Source organism: Petaurus breviceps, unplaced genomic scaffold, assembly GCF_028583685.1.
Source record: "Petaurus breviceps papuanus isolate PSGF00001 unplaced genomic scaffold, PetGlider_PUasm1.0 90591, whole genome shotgun sequence".
NCBI classification, from domain to species: Eukaryota; Metazoa; Chordata; class Mammalia; order Diprotodontia; family Petauridae; genus Petaurus; species Petaurus breviceps.
The window spans coordinates 1,672,917-1,687,549 of record NW_027187280.1 but is presented as its reverse complement, the minus strand read 5'-3'; the positions used below and the strand labels follow the sequence as shown (position 1 = coordinate 1,687,549).

The 14,633-nt window shown below is 39.3% G+C and overlaps 1 protein-coding gene and 1 pseudogene across 5 annotated transcripts in view; both read left to right on the top strand.

Annotated features, from left to right (window-relative positions):
* RPN2 (ribophorin II) overlaps nt 1-1,421 on the top strand; it is a 99,221-nt gene extending 97,800 nt beyond the window's left edge. For all 5 annotated transcript variants that reach the window (XM_069063546.1, XM_069063544.1, XM_069063549.1 and 2 more), the window contains one exon: nt 1,064-1,421. In XM_069063546.1, coding sequence (XP_068919647.1) covers nt 1,064-1,076 — 13 coding nt within the window. In that variant the 3' untranslated portion in view covers nt 1,077-1,421. The remainder of the gene's footprint in view (nt 1-1,063) is intronic.
* Nucleotides 1,422-7,555: 6,134 nt separating this feature from the next.
* LOC138142503 (dnaJ homolog subfamily A member 1 pseudogene) lies at nt 7,556-8,801 on the top strand (annotated as a pseudogene).
* The last annotated feature ends 5,832 nt before the right edge of the window (nt 8,802-14,633 follow it).

Sequence of the window (14,633 nt, the reverse complement as noted above, 5' to 3'; positions counted from 1 at the left end):
CACTCCAGTACTTCTCATTAATTTCCCTCTTCATTGCTTATTCTATCCTCTCCCAACTTTCCCACAAACTGGGTAGAAACATGGGGCTTTAAAAAATGGTTGGTGGAATAAGGGTGCTTTCACTGCATGCTTTATGCTGCTGTCTGCATGTCAGTTTCCATGTGAACACATTCCATCTCTTCTGGTACTTGTTTTAGGAAGGAAGGATGGATTAGAAGCCAAATTTGAAATAGAGAGTCCTCAGGAATTTGAATTTCGCTGCCCCTTTGGTTGCTTGTGGTTTCCTAAGGAGAGACTGCTAAGTGTTCAAGCTTACCCTTGGAGTTTGTTTCTTCATTAGATTTCTAACCTTCTCTGTAATTGAATCTTCACAATGTTGAATTCTCTTAGTGCTCTGTAGAACTACAGAGTGGAGGATAGCATTCTTCTGAGCTTTCCTTTCTCCCTGACAGAGCTGGACTGATTTAATCACTTGAATTTATATACTCCACCGGTAATGTGGCCATAGCCAGGGCTGGAATTGCTGCCTGTTGTGCTTTTACTTTTGCAAACTGGGAAAAGGGCCACAGGGAAGGAGGGATTGTGATTACACAGTAAAATCTTGAGTGTTTTTTTCCCATGAGATTTTATTCCAGTGAGCCAGCTTACCTTCCTAGAAGCCAGGCTTTCCTTGGCTTCGAAGCATAGCTGGTCCAGTGGCAACTTGTAGGGGGTTTTGAAGCCCTTAACGCTTCCATACATAAGATATTGTTTGGCAAGTTGGAGTCAACAAGATCCAGGCCAAATGTTCTTTAACCTTTTCATCTGTTTTCTCGCTTTTCCTCTGGTTGAGATTTACCTTGTATTTGGGGACTGTATTAGATGTAGTGTCACTGGCAACATCTTGTCTCTTCATATTTCCACATCCCATTCTCCATATTTGTTCATCTTTTGTGTTTATGACCTTAAGAACCAGGATCTTTCAGTGTCAGAGATGCTTGATCACCTGGTTGTTGTTAGGTAGGAACGGCAACAGCAAATTATAGCCTGAGATAATTTTGCATTTCTCTCCCTCTTCTTTCAGAACAACACAGTAATGCCAGAAGGAAGAAGGAAAGTCTAAAAACTTAAAAGAATGTTCCATGGAATAGAAGCCAAGGAACAATTTATGTCCTGGAGAGTGGAACATGGAACCAGTTTTTGCTTAAAACAAACAAACAACGTCCAGGATCTTTGGTTATACTTTTGCTTGCCTTTTGTTTTTTTTTTTCACTCTCCTGTTGAGCAACTCTCTGTGAGCCCGGATGTTCAGTTCCTTTGGAATTGTGGCCATCGGCCTTCAAGAGGCTGTGACGGATTTCTTAAGAATGCCCAGATGTTGAGTTTTGGAATGTTTGAAGTCTAATTATTGTGATTTGTAATAAAGAGTCTGATGATAGGAACTGAGACCTCTGAGAGTTTTATTCAAATATTTCTGGGGTGGTAGATTTCTAGTGTGTGTATCACATAGGTGTGTTGCGCAGTTTGCTTGGTGGAAAAGCTAAGCAAGTTGACTGGAGCATTATTTTGGCAATTCTGGTCTTGAAAGTCTCATATAAATCCTCACTTGTTCATTGGATTGGGAGTTTCCTTTGCTTTTACCCCATGTGATTTTCCTTCCTATGTGAACACCAGATGTATATTGGGGTCTAGTATCTAACTTTCTTTAGCATCTAGAATTCCTGCTTTAACAAATATAGTGTGTGTAGTTTGTGGGTGAGTGGGGCAAATGCTGTCCAGGGTCCTGAAACAGGAGAAGCCATATGAATAATGTAATTGGTCCCACTTCTGTTCTAATCAATAGAGGTGAGATCATCACCTCATAGATTTAGGTCTTTTGAGGGACTTCGGAAGTCGGCTAGTCCAGCCTCCTCACTTTATAGATGAAGATCAAAGGCCCAGAAAGGATGTGATGTCACACAGATGGTGAGTAGCAGAGTCAGAATCTGAACTCATATTCTCTGATTCCAAATCTCAGGCTCTGTGTATTAAACCACAGTAAACCACTTTTCAATTGCATTCACCTTCCCAAGAACAAGTATCTTAGCTTTGGGCAGGGTTGGCCTTATCTATCTAAGCAGAATAGTATGATGTGATTTCAGATGTGTTGGAAAAGCCTCCTTTGCCCAAAAACCCTTTCATAAGACCTGAATTCTTTACTATTGCCTTTCCTGAAACTCCACCATTTTGAAAATTCATAGTTCACCAATCATTCTAAATGGCAATTTAAAATTATGCTTTAAAAATGACTAAGATATTAACACCCAGTGCTACAATTGCTAGGCAGATCAAAGACAGAATTAAGGAACCCACTTATCTCAAAATACTGATTGATTTTAGTTTTTTGCAGTAGCAAAGAACTAAAAAAATAGAATATAAAAATAGAATAAAAAAAAAGTAAAAAAAATGACCATTAATTGGGGAATGGCTGAACAAACTACAGCACATCAATACAAGAGAAAGTAATAATATGAAAATTTAGAGAAGTAAAGGCAGCCAGTATACTGTGATGGATAGGGGACTGGAAGCCTTAAAATCTTGAATCTTGCCTCAGACATTTAGTAACTGTGATCCTGGGTAAGTCACTTCACCTCAGGTGCCTTCTCTGTAAAGTGATGGGGTTGAACTTGATGGCCTCGAAACTCACTTCCAATCTAAAATCTGTGATCCTGTGAATTACATGAACTGATACAAAGGATCAAGTAAACAAAACCAGGAAAACAATACATATAATGACTGTAACAACATAAAAAAGTAGAAACTGAACACTGATAATTAATGTCCCTGAGAAGAGTAGAGAACAATATACCACCCTCCTCTCTTTGCAAAAGTGGGGGGGGGGGTTATGGATGTGGAATATTGCAAATTTTACCAGACACAGTTCATGTGGTGGCTTGTTTTGCTGAACTACCTTTTTTATCTTTGTTTTAAAGGATGACTTGCTAAGTAGGAGGAAGGGATATGCTTAGAAAGAAAGGTGATATAAAAATAAGATTTAAGGGGCTTGGGGTTTTGTTTTTAAGAAAATGAGAAAAAGAATCCCTCTCAAACAAATCTGTATGAGAATGGGTCATTTTTTGAAAAGCAAATAGCTTTGAATTAATTGGGCTAGTAAGTCATTCATACTTCGGGGTAAATTTTTTTAATAATGAAATGTATTTTCTCCTTATATCTACTGAGAGCAATTACATTGAGAACAGAAATTTTTATCTAGGAGGTTAAGGAGAAGCATTTCGAAACGTGACCCTTGGGAAAAGCAGTCCTGTGTAGGATAGTGGATTGTGCAGCTTAAGGCAGCATGGGTATCCCCTGGTAGGAAGATAAATGGGACACTTGCAGTGGAACTTTAAGGTCTATTTTCTTGGCTCTTAAGTTTCCCTTTCCATAAAATGTATTGCAATGCCTTTTATTACTGCATGTTGTGCCAAATCACCCTGTTCCTTTTAATTATAGTTTCCTTTGCCCTTTCCCTTTAAATTATCTTAGGATGATAATGAAGCATCCTTCCACTTCTTGGTAGAGAGGCTATGGACTAGAGAGGCTGAATTTATAGGTAGCCAATGTATTGATTTATTTTCCTTGATTATGCCTATTTGCTAACAGGAAAAGCTTTGGGGGGGCGAGGGGTGCAGGGAAAGGCAGTCGGTGGGTAGCAAGAACAATACAAAAAGCATATATAGAAAAGAAAGGAAAAAACATCAATGAAACAGTGTAATCTACATAGAGCAGAAAGAAGTTCAGGAGACCTAGCAAGCTGTGCAGTTTTGTTACCACTATGTTAAGTTTAATATAGACTAAGAAAGAAGCAAACTGTACCAACAAATTAATGTATACAGGTTCTTTGTATATTGAAATGTTCATTTGGATGTTAAAAGTTCATAATAAAAAAAAATGCTTTTAATTCCAGAAAATGCCTAGACCTTGTTTTCTCTTTCTCTTTGTTCTGTCTGCCTCACCACTGCCCCTTTAAGGTCCTCTAGGCTTTATCATCTGTCCTAGTTTCCAGACACCCAATGCTGTCATCTAATATAATCTAAGGATTCTTAGACCTTGTCATCCACCCTGCCCTTCTGGGCCTTTTTGTCTGCCTTGACACTTAATTTTGCCCAAAATTAGAGTATGAACTCGTTGAGGCCAGCAGCTCTCTGACTTTTTTCTACTCTTCTTCCTAGTGCTTGCACATAGTTAGCATTTCATAAACTCTTTTCCATTCTTTCATTCATCTCCCTGGCACAGGAAGCAGGGTTTCAGATAAGCATAGCTGTCCCCAGGGGCACTAGCACTGCCTGGGAACAGTATGTAAATCTTTCTGTGTTTAGCCAATTAGAAGGAGCTGTCCCAGTTGAGAGGTATACCCATGTGTGGGACTGTTACAGCATGTTTCCCAAAGGACCAATTCTCTCCCTGAAAGTTGTATATTCCATAGCTTTAAATGTTTGTTTAGAAATAAATGGAAGACAGATCAAAAATAAAATAGTTCTAATATCCAGTGGTGGAAAAATTCCCTCCATATGTAAGGTTAAGGCTTATAAGACACAGCATAGCTGTTAATTGTAGTAATTATACTTGTATAATTATATATTGTATTATATATTATAATTATTGCTACATGGTAGTAATTAATAATATATAATGATTCTAATTATTATTACTATGACATAATTATTGTTATAATTGTTCCTAGGCTGCCACCTCTTTTTTTTTTTTAATTCACCTCATAAACTCAGAAGTAGTGGCCATTATTTCATTTGAAAAACTTAGATTAAGACTGTCTAATTTTACTGTTGTAGGTACAGGCAGAGAAAAGTGGTTAGAGAATGTCTGGTATGTGTGGAGAAAAAGAAAGGGGATTATAAGAGATGGACCTGCGAGTTTTGTGATTCTGACTTATTGATTACATGCAGTACCTCTCTTGCTTTCCTCACTAAATTCTTTCTCAGCTCCCAGAAATGTCTTGCTTACCCTCAATATCCTTCACGCAGTCTCTTGAGATTCCTCTTCCTTTTTGTTTTCATTGCAGCCATTGGAGGAACCAGATGCAGAATGCTGAGTGCTCCTGTAGTTCTTCCCTTTCACTGTCTTTCCAAGAGTGGAGCATTAAAGGGTTGTTAGTGTCACTGGTCTTTCTAATTTGATCCTTCAAGTAGTTCTCAAAAAAAAAAAAATGCTTTGTAGGCCATATGAATTCAACTTCCTAAAGAAATTTAACTCCCATTCTTCAAGACCACTATATGAAAAATTCTTAGTTTCATACATAGCCCTCTTCTAATCTTTGCATATTGAAATGTTCATGTTTGTAGATGTTTAAAGTTCATAATAAAAAAGAATTTGTTGAGTCATGGCTTAATTCTGTTTTTTGGGCAGGGTAACAGATTTGGAAAAGAGGTTGGGTTTGGCAATTTTGTAATGAAATGGAAAATGTCAGGCCAAAACAAAGTTTCTCAATAACCTCATTTTTATATCATGATGCTCAATTGTAATGTAGATTGTGGCTGATAGATCATTGGACCAATTATATAGTTGGAACACTGCTTTAAATTACTTTGCTATTTTTCTCAGCAATACAGTGATCCAAGACAATCCCAAAGGAGTCATGATGAAAAATGCTATCCATATCCAGAGAAAGAACTAATAGAATCTGAATGCAGATTGAAGCATACTATTTTCCACTTTATTTTTTCATAGTTTTTTTCTTTTGGTCTGTTTCTTCTTTCACAACATAACTAATATGGAAATACGTTATATGTGATTGCACATACATAACCTATATCAAATTGATTACCATCTTAGGAAGAGGGAAAGGAAAGGAGGGAAGGAGAAAATTTGCAACTCAGAATCTTAAAAAATTGAATGTTAAAAATTCTCTTCACATCTAATTGGGAAAAAATAATTTAAAAAAATCTTAAATTATTTTTGCTAGAATTTCTTGTTACCTCAGGAAACAGAAAAAACAAAAACTAATGGGTCTAGGGTCAAGGAGATCTTGATCCACCACTATCTCTGTCTGACCTTGTCAAGTCAATTAGCTTTTCTAGGCCACAGTTTTCTCCTTTGTGAAATAAGAGAATTTGGACTCAAGATCTCTTAAATGTCATGATATTCTGAGCTATCTCAAAACTTATTGGTCCTAGATATGGAAAAAGGTATTTTCATTGGTCAAAATTTAGGTTAGGCATTTTGACTTTCCCTGAAAAGATTTGACCTTACTAATTCAAACCCCAACAAAGTGTATAATTTGAAGGGTTTTTTTCCTCCAAGACAAATATCCTCCATTGACTTTTACTACAGATGACATGCTCCCATGCCGTTATTTGGAATCTTCTGGCTCTTACCCTACCTTCATTGCCCTGTTGTTGTGATCTGCTGGGATAGGTATGTCTTCATAGTCTGTAGGGGACAGGTGGTGGAAACAGCAATGGGTTGGGATTGAAAAGATTTCTTGGATTCCAATACTGACTTTGCTCCAAGCTTCTTCTATGATCCCATTCAGATCATTTAACATCATTGTGTCTTGGTTTCCTCATGTGTAAAAATAGGAATGGAGAAAAATAATGAAGCTATATTCTCTGTGATGCAAGTAACGAAATATCAGGCTCTAAAGGTTTAGAATGGCATTAAACTATGATGTAAGGCCCTGTTATTACCAGGATGTGCTTTGAGGTCTGGGTTTATTATTTCCCCCCAGTACTGAGGATGAAGGTAGCCTGATCTCTCTATGCCTTTTCACTATTCAACTATGTCCCCTGTGTTAATCCAAGATAAAGACTTCTAAGAAAGTTGGTCCATAACAAGAGCCATGGAACCAAGAGCAAAGATTGCTTAGAGTTGAATCTGTCCAAATGTGCTACTGTAGGATTGCTTAGAATTTTAAAGCTGAATAAGATTTTAGAGGTCATCTAGCTGCTTAAGCCATCTAGGCAGCACAGATGAAATGCTGGTTTGGAATCAGAAAGATCTGAGTTCAAATTTTACCTCAGACACTTATTAGCTTTATGACCCTTTGCAAGTCACCTGGCCTCTCTGAGCTTTAGTTTCCTCATCTATAAAACAGATAATACCTACCTTACTAAGAGTTAAAAATAATATATGCAAACTGCTTTGTAAACTTTAAAGCGAGATATAAATGTTAGGTGTGGATAGGTGGCACAGTGAATAGAGTACCAGCCCTGAAGTCAGGAGGACCTGAGTTCAAATACAGCCTCAGACACTTAACATTCAACTAGCTATGTGACCTTGAGCAAGTCACTTAACCCCAATTGCCCTGCCTTCCCCCCTCCAAAAAAAAAAGAAATATAAATGTTAGCTATCATCATCATCTAATACAAATAACCTGCTTCGGGAACTTTGCAGAAAACTCGGGAGAAGCTGAGGGCAGCAGCTGCCGCCGCTCCAGCTCTGCGCACAAGAACTCGCGCCCCCTCCCCAATCTTCTCTTTCTTCCACTCGATCCCCTAACATCCCAAACGGCTTCTGGGCGGTCCCCCCACACTCTACCCCGGACGTGGGCATTTTGACACTGGGTGTACCGCGAGCGTCGCTCCCCGATGTTTTGGGGGTAAAACCCAATGCCTCCCAAGAAGAACTAAAAAAAGGCATATAGAAAACTAGCCTTAAAATATCACCCAGATAAGAATCCGAATGAAGGAGAAAAGTTCAAGCACATTTCTCAAGCTTATGAAGTGCTTTCTGATGCAAAGAAGAGAGAATTATATGACAAAGGTGGAGAACAAGCCATCAAAGAGGGTGGTTCTGGTGGTGGCTTTGGTTCTCCAATGGATATCTTTGATATGTTTTTTGGAGGAGGTGGAAGAATGCAAAGGGAACGGAGAGGTAAAAATGTCGTTCATCAGTTGTCAGTGACCTTAGAAGATTTATATAATGGTGCAACGAGAAAACTTGCTTTGCAAAAGAATGTAATTTGTGATAAATGTGAAGGACAGGGCGGTAAGAAAGGAGCTGTAGAATGCTGTCCCAATTGCAGAGGTACTGGAATGCAAATAAGAATTCATCAGATAGGACCTGGAATGGTTCAACAAATTCAGTCAGTTTGCATGGAATGCCAAGGACATGGGGAACGAATCAGCCCTAAAGATAGATGTAAAAGCTGTAACGGAAGGAAAATTGTTCGAGAGAAGAAGATTCTGGAGGTTCATATTGACAAGGGTATGAAAGATGGTCAGAAGATAACATTCCATGGTGAAGGTGCCCAGGAGCCAGGACTTGAGCCAGGAGATATTATCATTGTTTTGGATCAGAAGGACAATGCTATATTTACACGACGTGGTGAGGACCTTTTCACATGTATGGATATCCAGTTGGTTGAAGCATTATGTGGCTTTCAGAAACCAATAACAACTCTTGATAATAGAACTATAGTCATTACTTCTCATCCTGGTCAGATTGTTAAACATGGAGATATTAAATGTGTGCTGAATGAAGGTATGCCCATTTATCGCCGACCTTATGAGAAAGGAATTCTAATAATTGAGTTCAAGGTAAATTTCCCAGAGAATGGCTTTCTTTCATCAGACAAGCTATCTTTGTTGGAAAAATTACTGCCTGAAAGGAAGGAAGTAGAAGAGACTGAAGATATGGATCAGGTAGAACTGTTGGACTTTGATCCATCTCAAGAAAGAAGACGCCATTACAATGGAGAAGCTTATGAGGATGATGAGCATCATCCTAGAGGTGGGGTTCAGTGTCAAACCTCTTAATGGGGGGTGGCGCCAGTGAATACTCTTCATTGTAATGCTGGCTTTTGTATGCAGTAGTGAATACACTCACTACTAGCTATTGTTTTTGTTGTAATATTCAACCATAGTTGTGTTTTTAAAAGTTAATAAAATCAGTAATATAAAAAAAAAAAACAAATAACCTGCTTCTTTATATAGGCAACTTCATGACAATACTTCCAGCAGGGGACCTTCCCATTTCAATTTGATGGGAATTTAACAAGTTGGTTAGGCAGTTTGTTGGAGAACTCATGACTTCACAAGTCAACTCCTTCCCTTTTTGGATAACTCAAAGTTTCTTATATTTAGGAAGTTTACTATTATTGTTGTGTTGTTGAGTCATTTCAATTGTGACCCCAGTTGGGTTTTTCTTGGCATACTGGAGTGGTTTGCCACTTCCTTCTCCAGTTCATTTTACAGATGGAGAAACTGAGGCAAACAGGGTTAAGTGACTTATCCAAGTCACACAGCTAGTCTGTGTCTGAGGCCAGACTTGAATGCAGGAACATGAGTCTTCCTGACTCCAGGCCTGTTGCTCTATCCACTGTGCTACCTAGTTGCCTGCTAGTTCATTATATATGATACTGAAATTTCTCCTTAAAACTTCTACCAATGGGTGCTCACCTTTGATGACATACAGAAAAAGCTTAAAGCGCCTTCTCCTACATGACAGCTTTTAAAATATTTAAACCTAATCTTACTAACAACATGGAGTAGTGGAAAGAGGGCTGGCCTCAGAATATGAAATAGCTGGGTTCAGATCCTGCCTCTGCTATCTCCTCTCTGGGATTAGAGGCAAGTCATTTAACCCTCAGTAGCCCAGGCAACTCTCTAAGACTGGTAACAGATGAGTTGCCATCTGTATCAATGGAAGGGATTTCCACACTGGGGATTTTCTATGCAGATGAAATCACAGATTCCAATAAAACACATCTCTGGGGGGCGGCCAGGTAGCACAGCGAGTAAGAGCACCAGCTCCAGTGTTGGGATGACCTGGAGATCGAATCACGGGCTCAGACACTTAGCATCCACCCAGAAACACCTGGCCTTGTAACCTTGAGCAAGTTACTTAACCCCAATTGATTAAAAAAAAACAAACCATATCTCTGGGGAAGAGAATATACTAAGAGAAGAGACTTATTATATCTAGATATAATGCTAAAGCTACACTAGGATTCAAGAGACCAGAGGGAAGTCATTGAACTCCCTGCCTCATTTTTTTCATCTTTAAAATAGGGCAATGTTATTTGCACTCTCCGTTTCACAGGGTTGTTATAAGGAAGGCACTTAAACTATTATATGGTATGTTATTGTTAGTGTTTATTTGTAATGCTCAGTAGCAGCCTGAGTTTGGAATTCCATTTTATGCATTTTAGGACTCACAATGAAACATACTCTCCACCTCCAGAAAGAGAACTGATAAAGCATATTTTCTTCTATTTCTCGTTTTTTCTTACTTTTTTCTTGGGATGTGGTTGATGCAGATATTTGTTTTGCATGTCTCCACACATTAATGGATTATATTCTTCTTGCCTCAGTGGGTGAAAGAGAGGGAAGGAGAGAATTTGGAACTGAAAATAAAAATTGAATTTAAAAAAACAATAAAATTTTTTACTTTTCTTGAATTTCATAGACAGCTATTAGAAGCAGCAAGGTGGCACAGTAGACAAAGTGCCAAGCCTGGCATTAGGAAGATTTAAGTTCAAATCTAGCCTTAGGGGGCAGCTAGGTGGTGCAGTGAATAGAGCACCAGTCCTGGAGTCAGGGAGACCTGAGTTCAAATCCAGCTTCAAACACTTAACATTTACTAGCCGTGTGACCTTGGGCAAGTCACTTAACCCCAACTGCCCAGCCTTCCCTCCTCCAAAAAGAAAAAAAAATTAAATCTAGCCTTAGACACTTACTAGCTATGTGACCTTGGGCAAGTCACTTAGCCTTTGTTTGCCTCGGTTTCCTCAACTGTAAAAGGAGAATAATAACAGCACCTGCTATACAGGATTGTCGCAAGGATCAAATGAGATAATATTTGTAAAGTACTGAGCACAGTGCCTGGCACATAGCAGGTGTTTAATTTAATGCTTATGTTTTAATTTAATGCCAAAACAGTGATATAGTGGTGACTTGCAAAAGGATTTACCAGTAGACATATTAAATGTTCTAAGTGTAATCTAAAGAGAAAAGATGGGGAAAGAAAAACAGGGGTATGAGGAGCTGGAAGCCTAAAGCAACACAATTTCACTTTCAGTTGATCTTTAAAAATCTCAGGGCATGGGGTGGCTAGATGGCGCAGTGAATAGAGCACCAGCCCTAGAGTCAGGAGGACCTGAGTTCAAATTTGACCTCAGACACTTAACACAAAAACTAGCCGTGTGACCTTGGGCAAGTCACTTAACCCCAATTGCCCTCCAAAAAGCAAAAATTAAAATAAAAATAAAAATCTCAGGGCATCCAAAGCTTAATATGTGGGTACAGCATTTGTTACCAATAAAGAACTGCTCAGGAGAAAAAGCATAAAGGATATCTGAGAGATGTGTGACCACCAAAAGGTCAGTCAGGTAGTGGATGAAAATGGGTGCCCTGTGTGGTCCACTGGTACCCACACAATGTTGGTATTTGGAGGACGGCCACTGGTATGTTAGATGGACCTGTGCAATATTTATGGGAGAGCATGGACAAGAGCCACTTAGGACAAGAAAGCTTTACACAGGCTGTACCACCACTGCCAAGAGTACCCATAACTACGAGATCACAGATCCATCAAAGAAGCAATAGTAATATCATGTATATTATTTACAGTTACAATGCCTATTTGCATGACCTTCCAGAGCTCTTGTGGGCCTAGTATATGTGTTAAGAGATATGCAAACACTTTGAAATTTAAAAGTGCTGTATTAGATGGCTTTGTTACCATCTAAACACTTATGCAAACCTTTCAACTTTGAAATTAAACCTTATCTATTTTGAGTGCTGATGAAATTTCATGGGATCATAAGATGGAGGAATTGAAAAGTACCTCAAGATTAGCTAGTCTAACCCCCTTATTTTACTGGTGGGGAAGTGGAGGTCTAGTGAGGTTACGTGATTTGCCCAAGGTCACATATGTAGTAAGTGTCCAAATCAAGATTCAAGACTTTTGATTCCAAAATCAGTACTGATTGCACATTTAAAGTACTTATTTTTACTTGTCTCCTTGTCTTGTTCTCTAAGCCTGGGTGTTGTTTCACTGTATAACCTTGAACACATCAGTTAATTTCTCTGAGCCTCAGTTTCCTCATCTGTAAAACAGGGGTGATAACATCTATTTTAGCTGACTCAGGGTTGTGAATTTCAGATGTTCAGGGTTGTTGGGCATGTATGTAAATGTGTGTACAGTGATAATGTATGTAAAGCATTTTTAAAACATCATTTACATAAACTGTAAAGTTAATACACCCCTCCCTCTATGCCTTTGATTCCTCTCCTGTCCAGTCTCTTCTAGGACCTGCCTCCCCTTTATTCTTTTGCATTTATGCTCTCTTCCTCAACTGGTTTGTTCTCCTCTTCTACGAGCAAGATGAAGTCCCCACTAAACCCCCCCCACCACCCCAAGTCTTCCCTTGACCACTCAAACATCCCATCCCTTGATGAGTTCACCTACTCCTACAGTTTCAACCACACCTTAATATTTATATATATTTTTGTGTGGGGGGGAGCAGAGTTAAATGACTTGCCCAGGGTCACACAGCTAGTTGAATATCTGTGGCTGGATTTGAACTCAGGTCCTCCTGACTCCAGGGCCAGTGCTACCCCCTCTGCACCACCTAGCTCCCTCTCAATGATACCTTTATGCTGACCACTCAGAAGCACAAAATCTCAGAGCTGGAAGTTGACCTCAGAGATCACATGGCCTAAACATGAACAGGAATCTCCTCATTAACATCCCTGAAAAACATTTTTTCAGCCTCCTCTTAAAAGATTTCCTGAGATTAGGGAGCCCACCGCCCCCTGTGATAGCCCACCTCACTTCAAGAGCTATTGGTTTTGTTTTATTTTAAGCCTGGGTCTCCCCATCTCATTTAGGCTGAGAGTGCAGGGGCTATTCATGGCCCTGATTTTGCTTATTGATTCTGATCAACATAGGAACTTTGACTTGATCCCTTTTTGACCTAGACAGATTTGACCCTTGTTATACAACGTGGTGCAGGGAGGCAAAGGGGGCTTCTTGTTGGGGAGCTTACTGCCAAGTTTAATGTAGAGACCTGACCAGCACAGCTCAATGTAGCTCAGAACTCCTGAACTTAAGACTCACCAACTTCTGCCTCCCTGGTAGCTGGGATTACAAACACGTACCACCACTCCTAACACGGAGCTCTTAGTATTAAGTTTCCCCTTAAATGGAGCCTAAATTACTTGCAAGCACAAAGCCTTGTTATATTAAGGAGGAGTTTAATAGATGTGGAATGAATGAATGAATGGATGGATGGATGAATACCCATCTCCCTCTTTTATGTAACTGTCCCCATGTACTATAATGTGTACTTTGTGCTAACATGATAAATGTGCAGTGATTCAAACACAGCGGAAGGAGAGGAAGACTCAAATTGCTGTTTGATGGGTTTATTTAGAACATCCAACATCCTACTTGGTCACAAAAATGGGAGGACAAAACCACCTTCTCTAATTATTATTTACAATTTAGCTCAAAGGCATAATCACAACCAGAGAAGCCGGATGTTAAGAGTCTGGGTGGAGTCCGTTGGCCTCACTTGTGCAGGGGGTGATAGAGAGCAAAAGGGCACAAGATTCTAGGAAGAGATGTTCTCCATGAAGGGCAGAGAGGGCTTTTCCCACCTTGTCTGATTACTCGACTAAAGGAACATCCCGTGGCGGGTAAGCTGAGTCTTGCAATGAGAAGCCTAGAGGTGTAAGGGACTTTCAAAAATCACTTAGCCACAATTTGCTTATTTTATAGATCAGGTAGCTGAGACCTAGGGAGGGACACTGAGTGACCTCCTCAAGTTCACACAGCTAGTTAGTGGCAGAACCTAGTGCTTAGATCCACTGATTGCACAACTTTTATTTATTTTTTAATATTACAGCAGCTTTGCTGAATCAAAACCCTGCCTTCCCCAAATTTTCTTATGTGGATTTTTGGTGGGGAAGGAGGGAGGGGAAAAAAGTGCTTATTAGTTGAATTTTTAAAATTTTTAAATAACTTTTCCAAAGAAATGAATGTTTAAAATTATCTTTATATGTAATTGGTGGAAAAATAAAATACTATTTTTTTTTAAAACCTTTCCAAAGGAAATCTCCAAAAATTTCTCACTGTGATGTTACAGAACAGAATTAAAAACAAAGTACAAGCCTGGTCAGTCACCTGGAGTTGCTCTACTCAGGCAGATGTTAATGATTTTCACCAATCTTCATTCTTTAGGGCCTAGGTAAAGGAGACCTCTCAAACAATGATAGTTCTGTGCTGGGAAGTCTGCATTTTTATGTAGTAAAGAATAAGTAGGGGCCAAGAAATTTATTCTTGGAATTTTATTATTTTTTTTCAGGGCATGGTTCAGATGGGAGGGTTGAACCATGCAATTAACAGCAGAACTTTGGCAAGGGAGCAAGGATGGATTTATCACACTGACTTAGCGTTCTTCCTTAGCTTCAAGTGGGGGTCTGAAAGAACTTGAATTGTATGGGGACTGACCTATGTCTAAGAGCAGGGTCTTAAACCTGTCTAGCCAGAGCAGCTACAGGGAAAGGCCACAAAGCATCCTGGAAAGAGCCCAGGGTTGGGAATTAGAAAGCTTGACTTCTATTCCCAGTTCTTGCTGTGACCTTAGGCAAGCAATTTTGCATATGTGTGTGTGTGTGTGTGTGTGTGTGTGTGTGTGTGTGTGTGTGTGT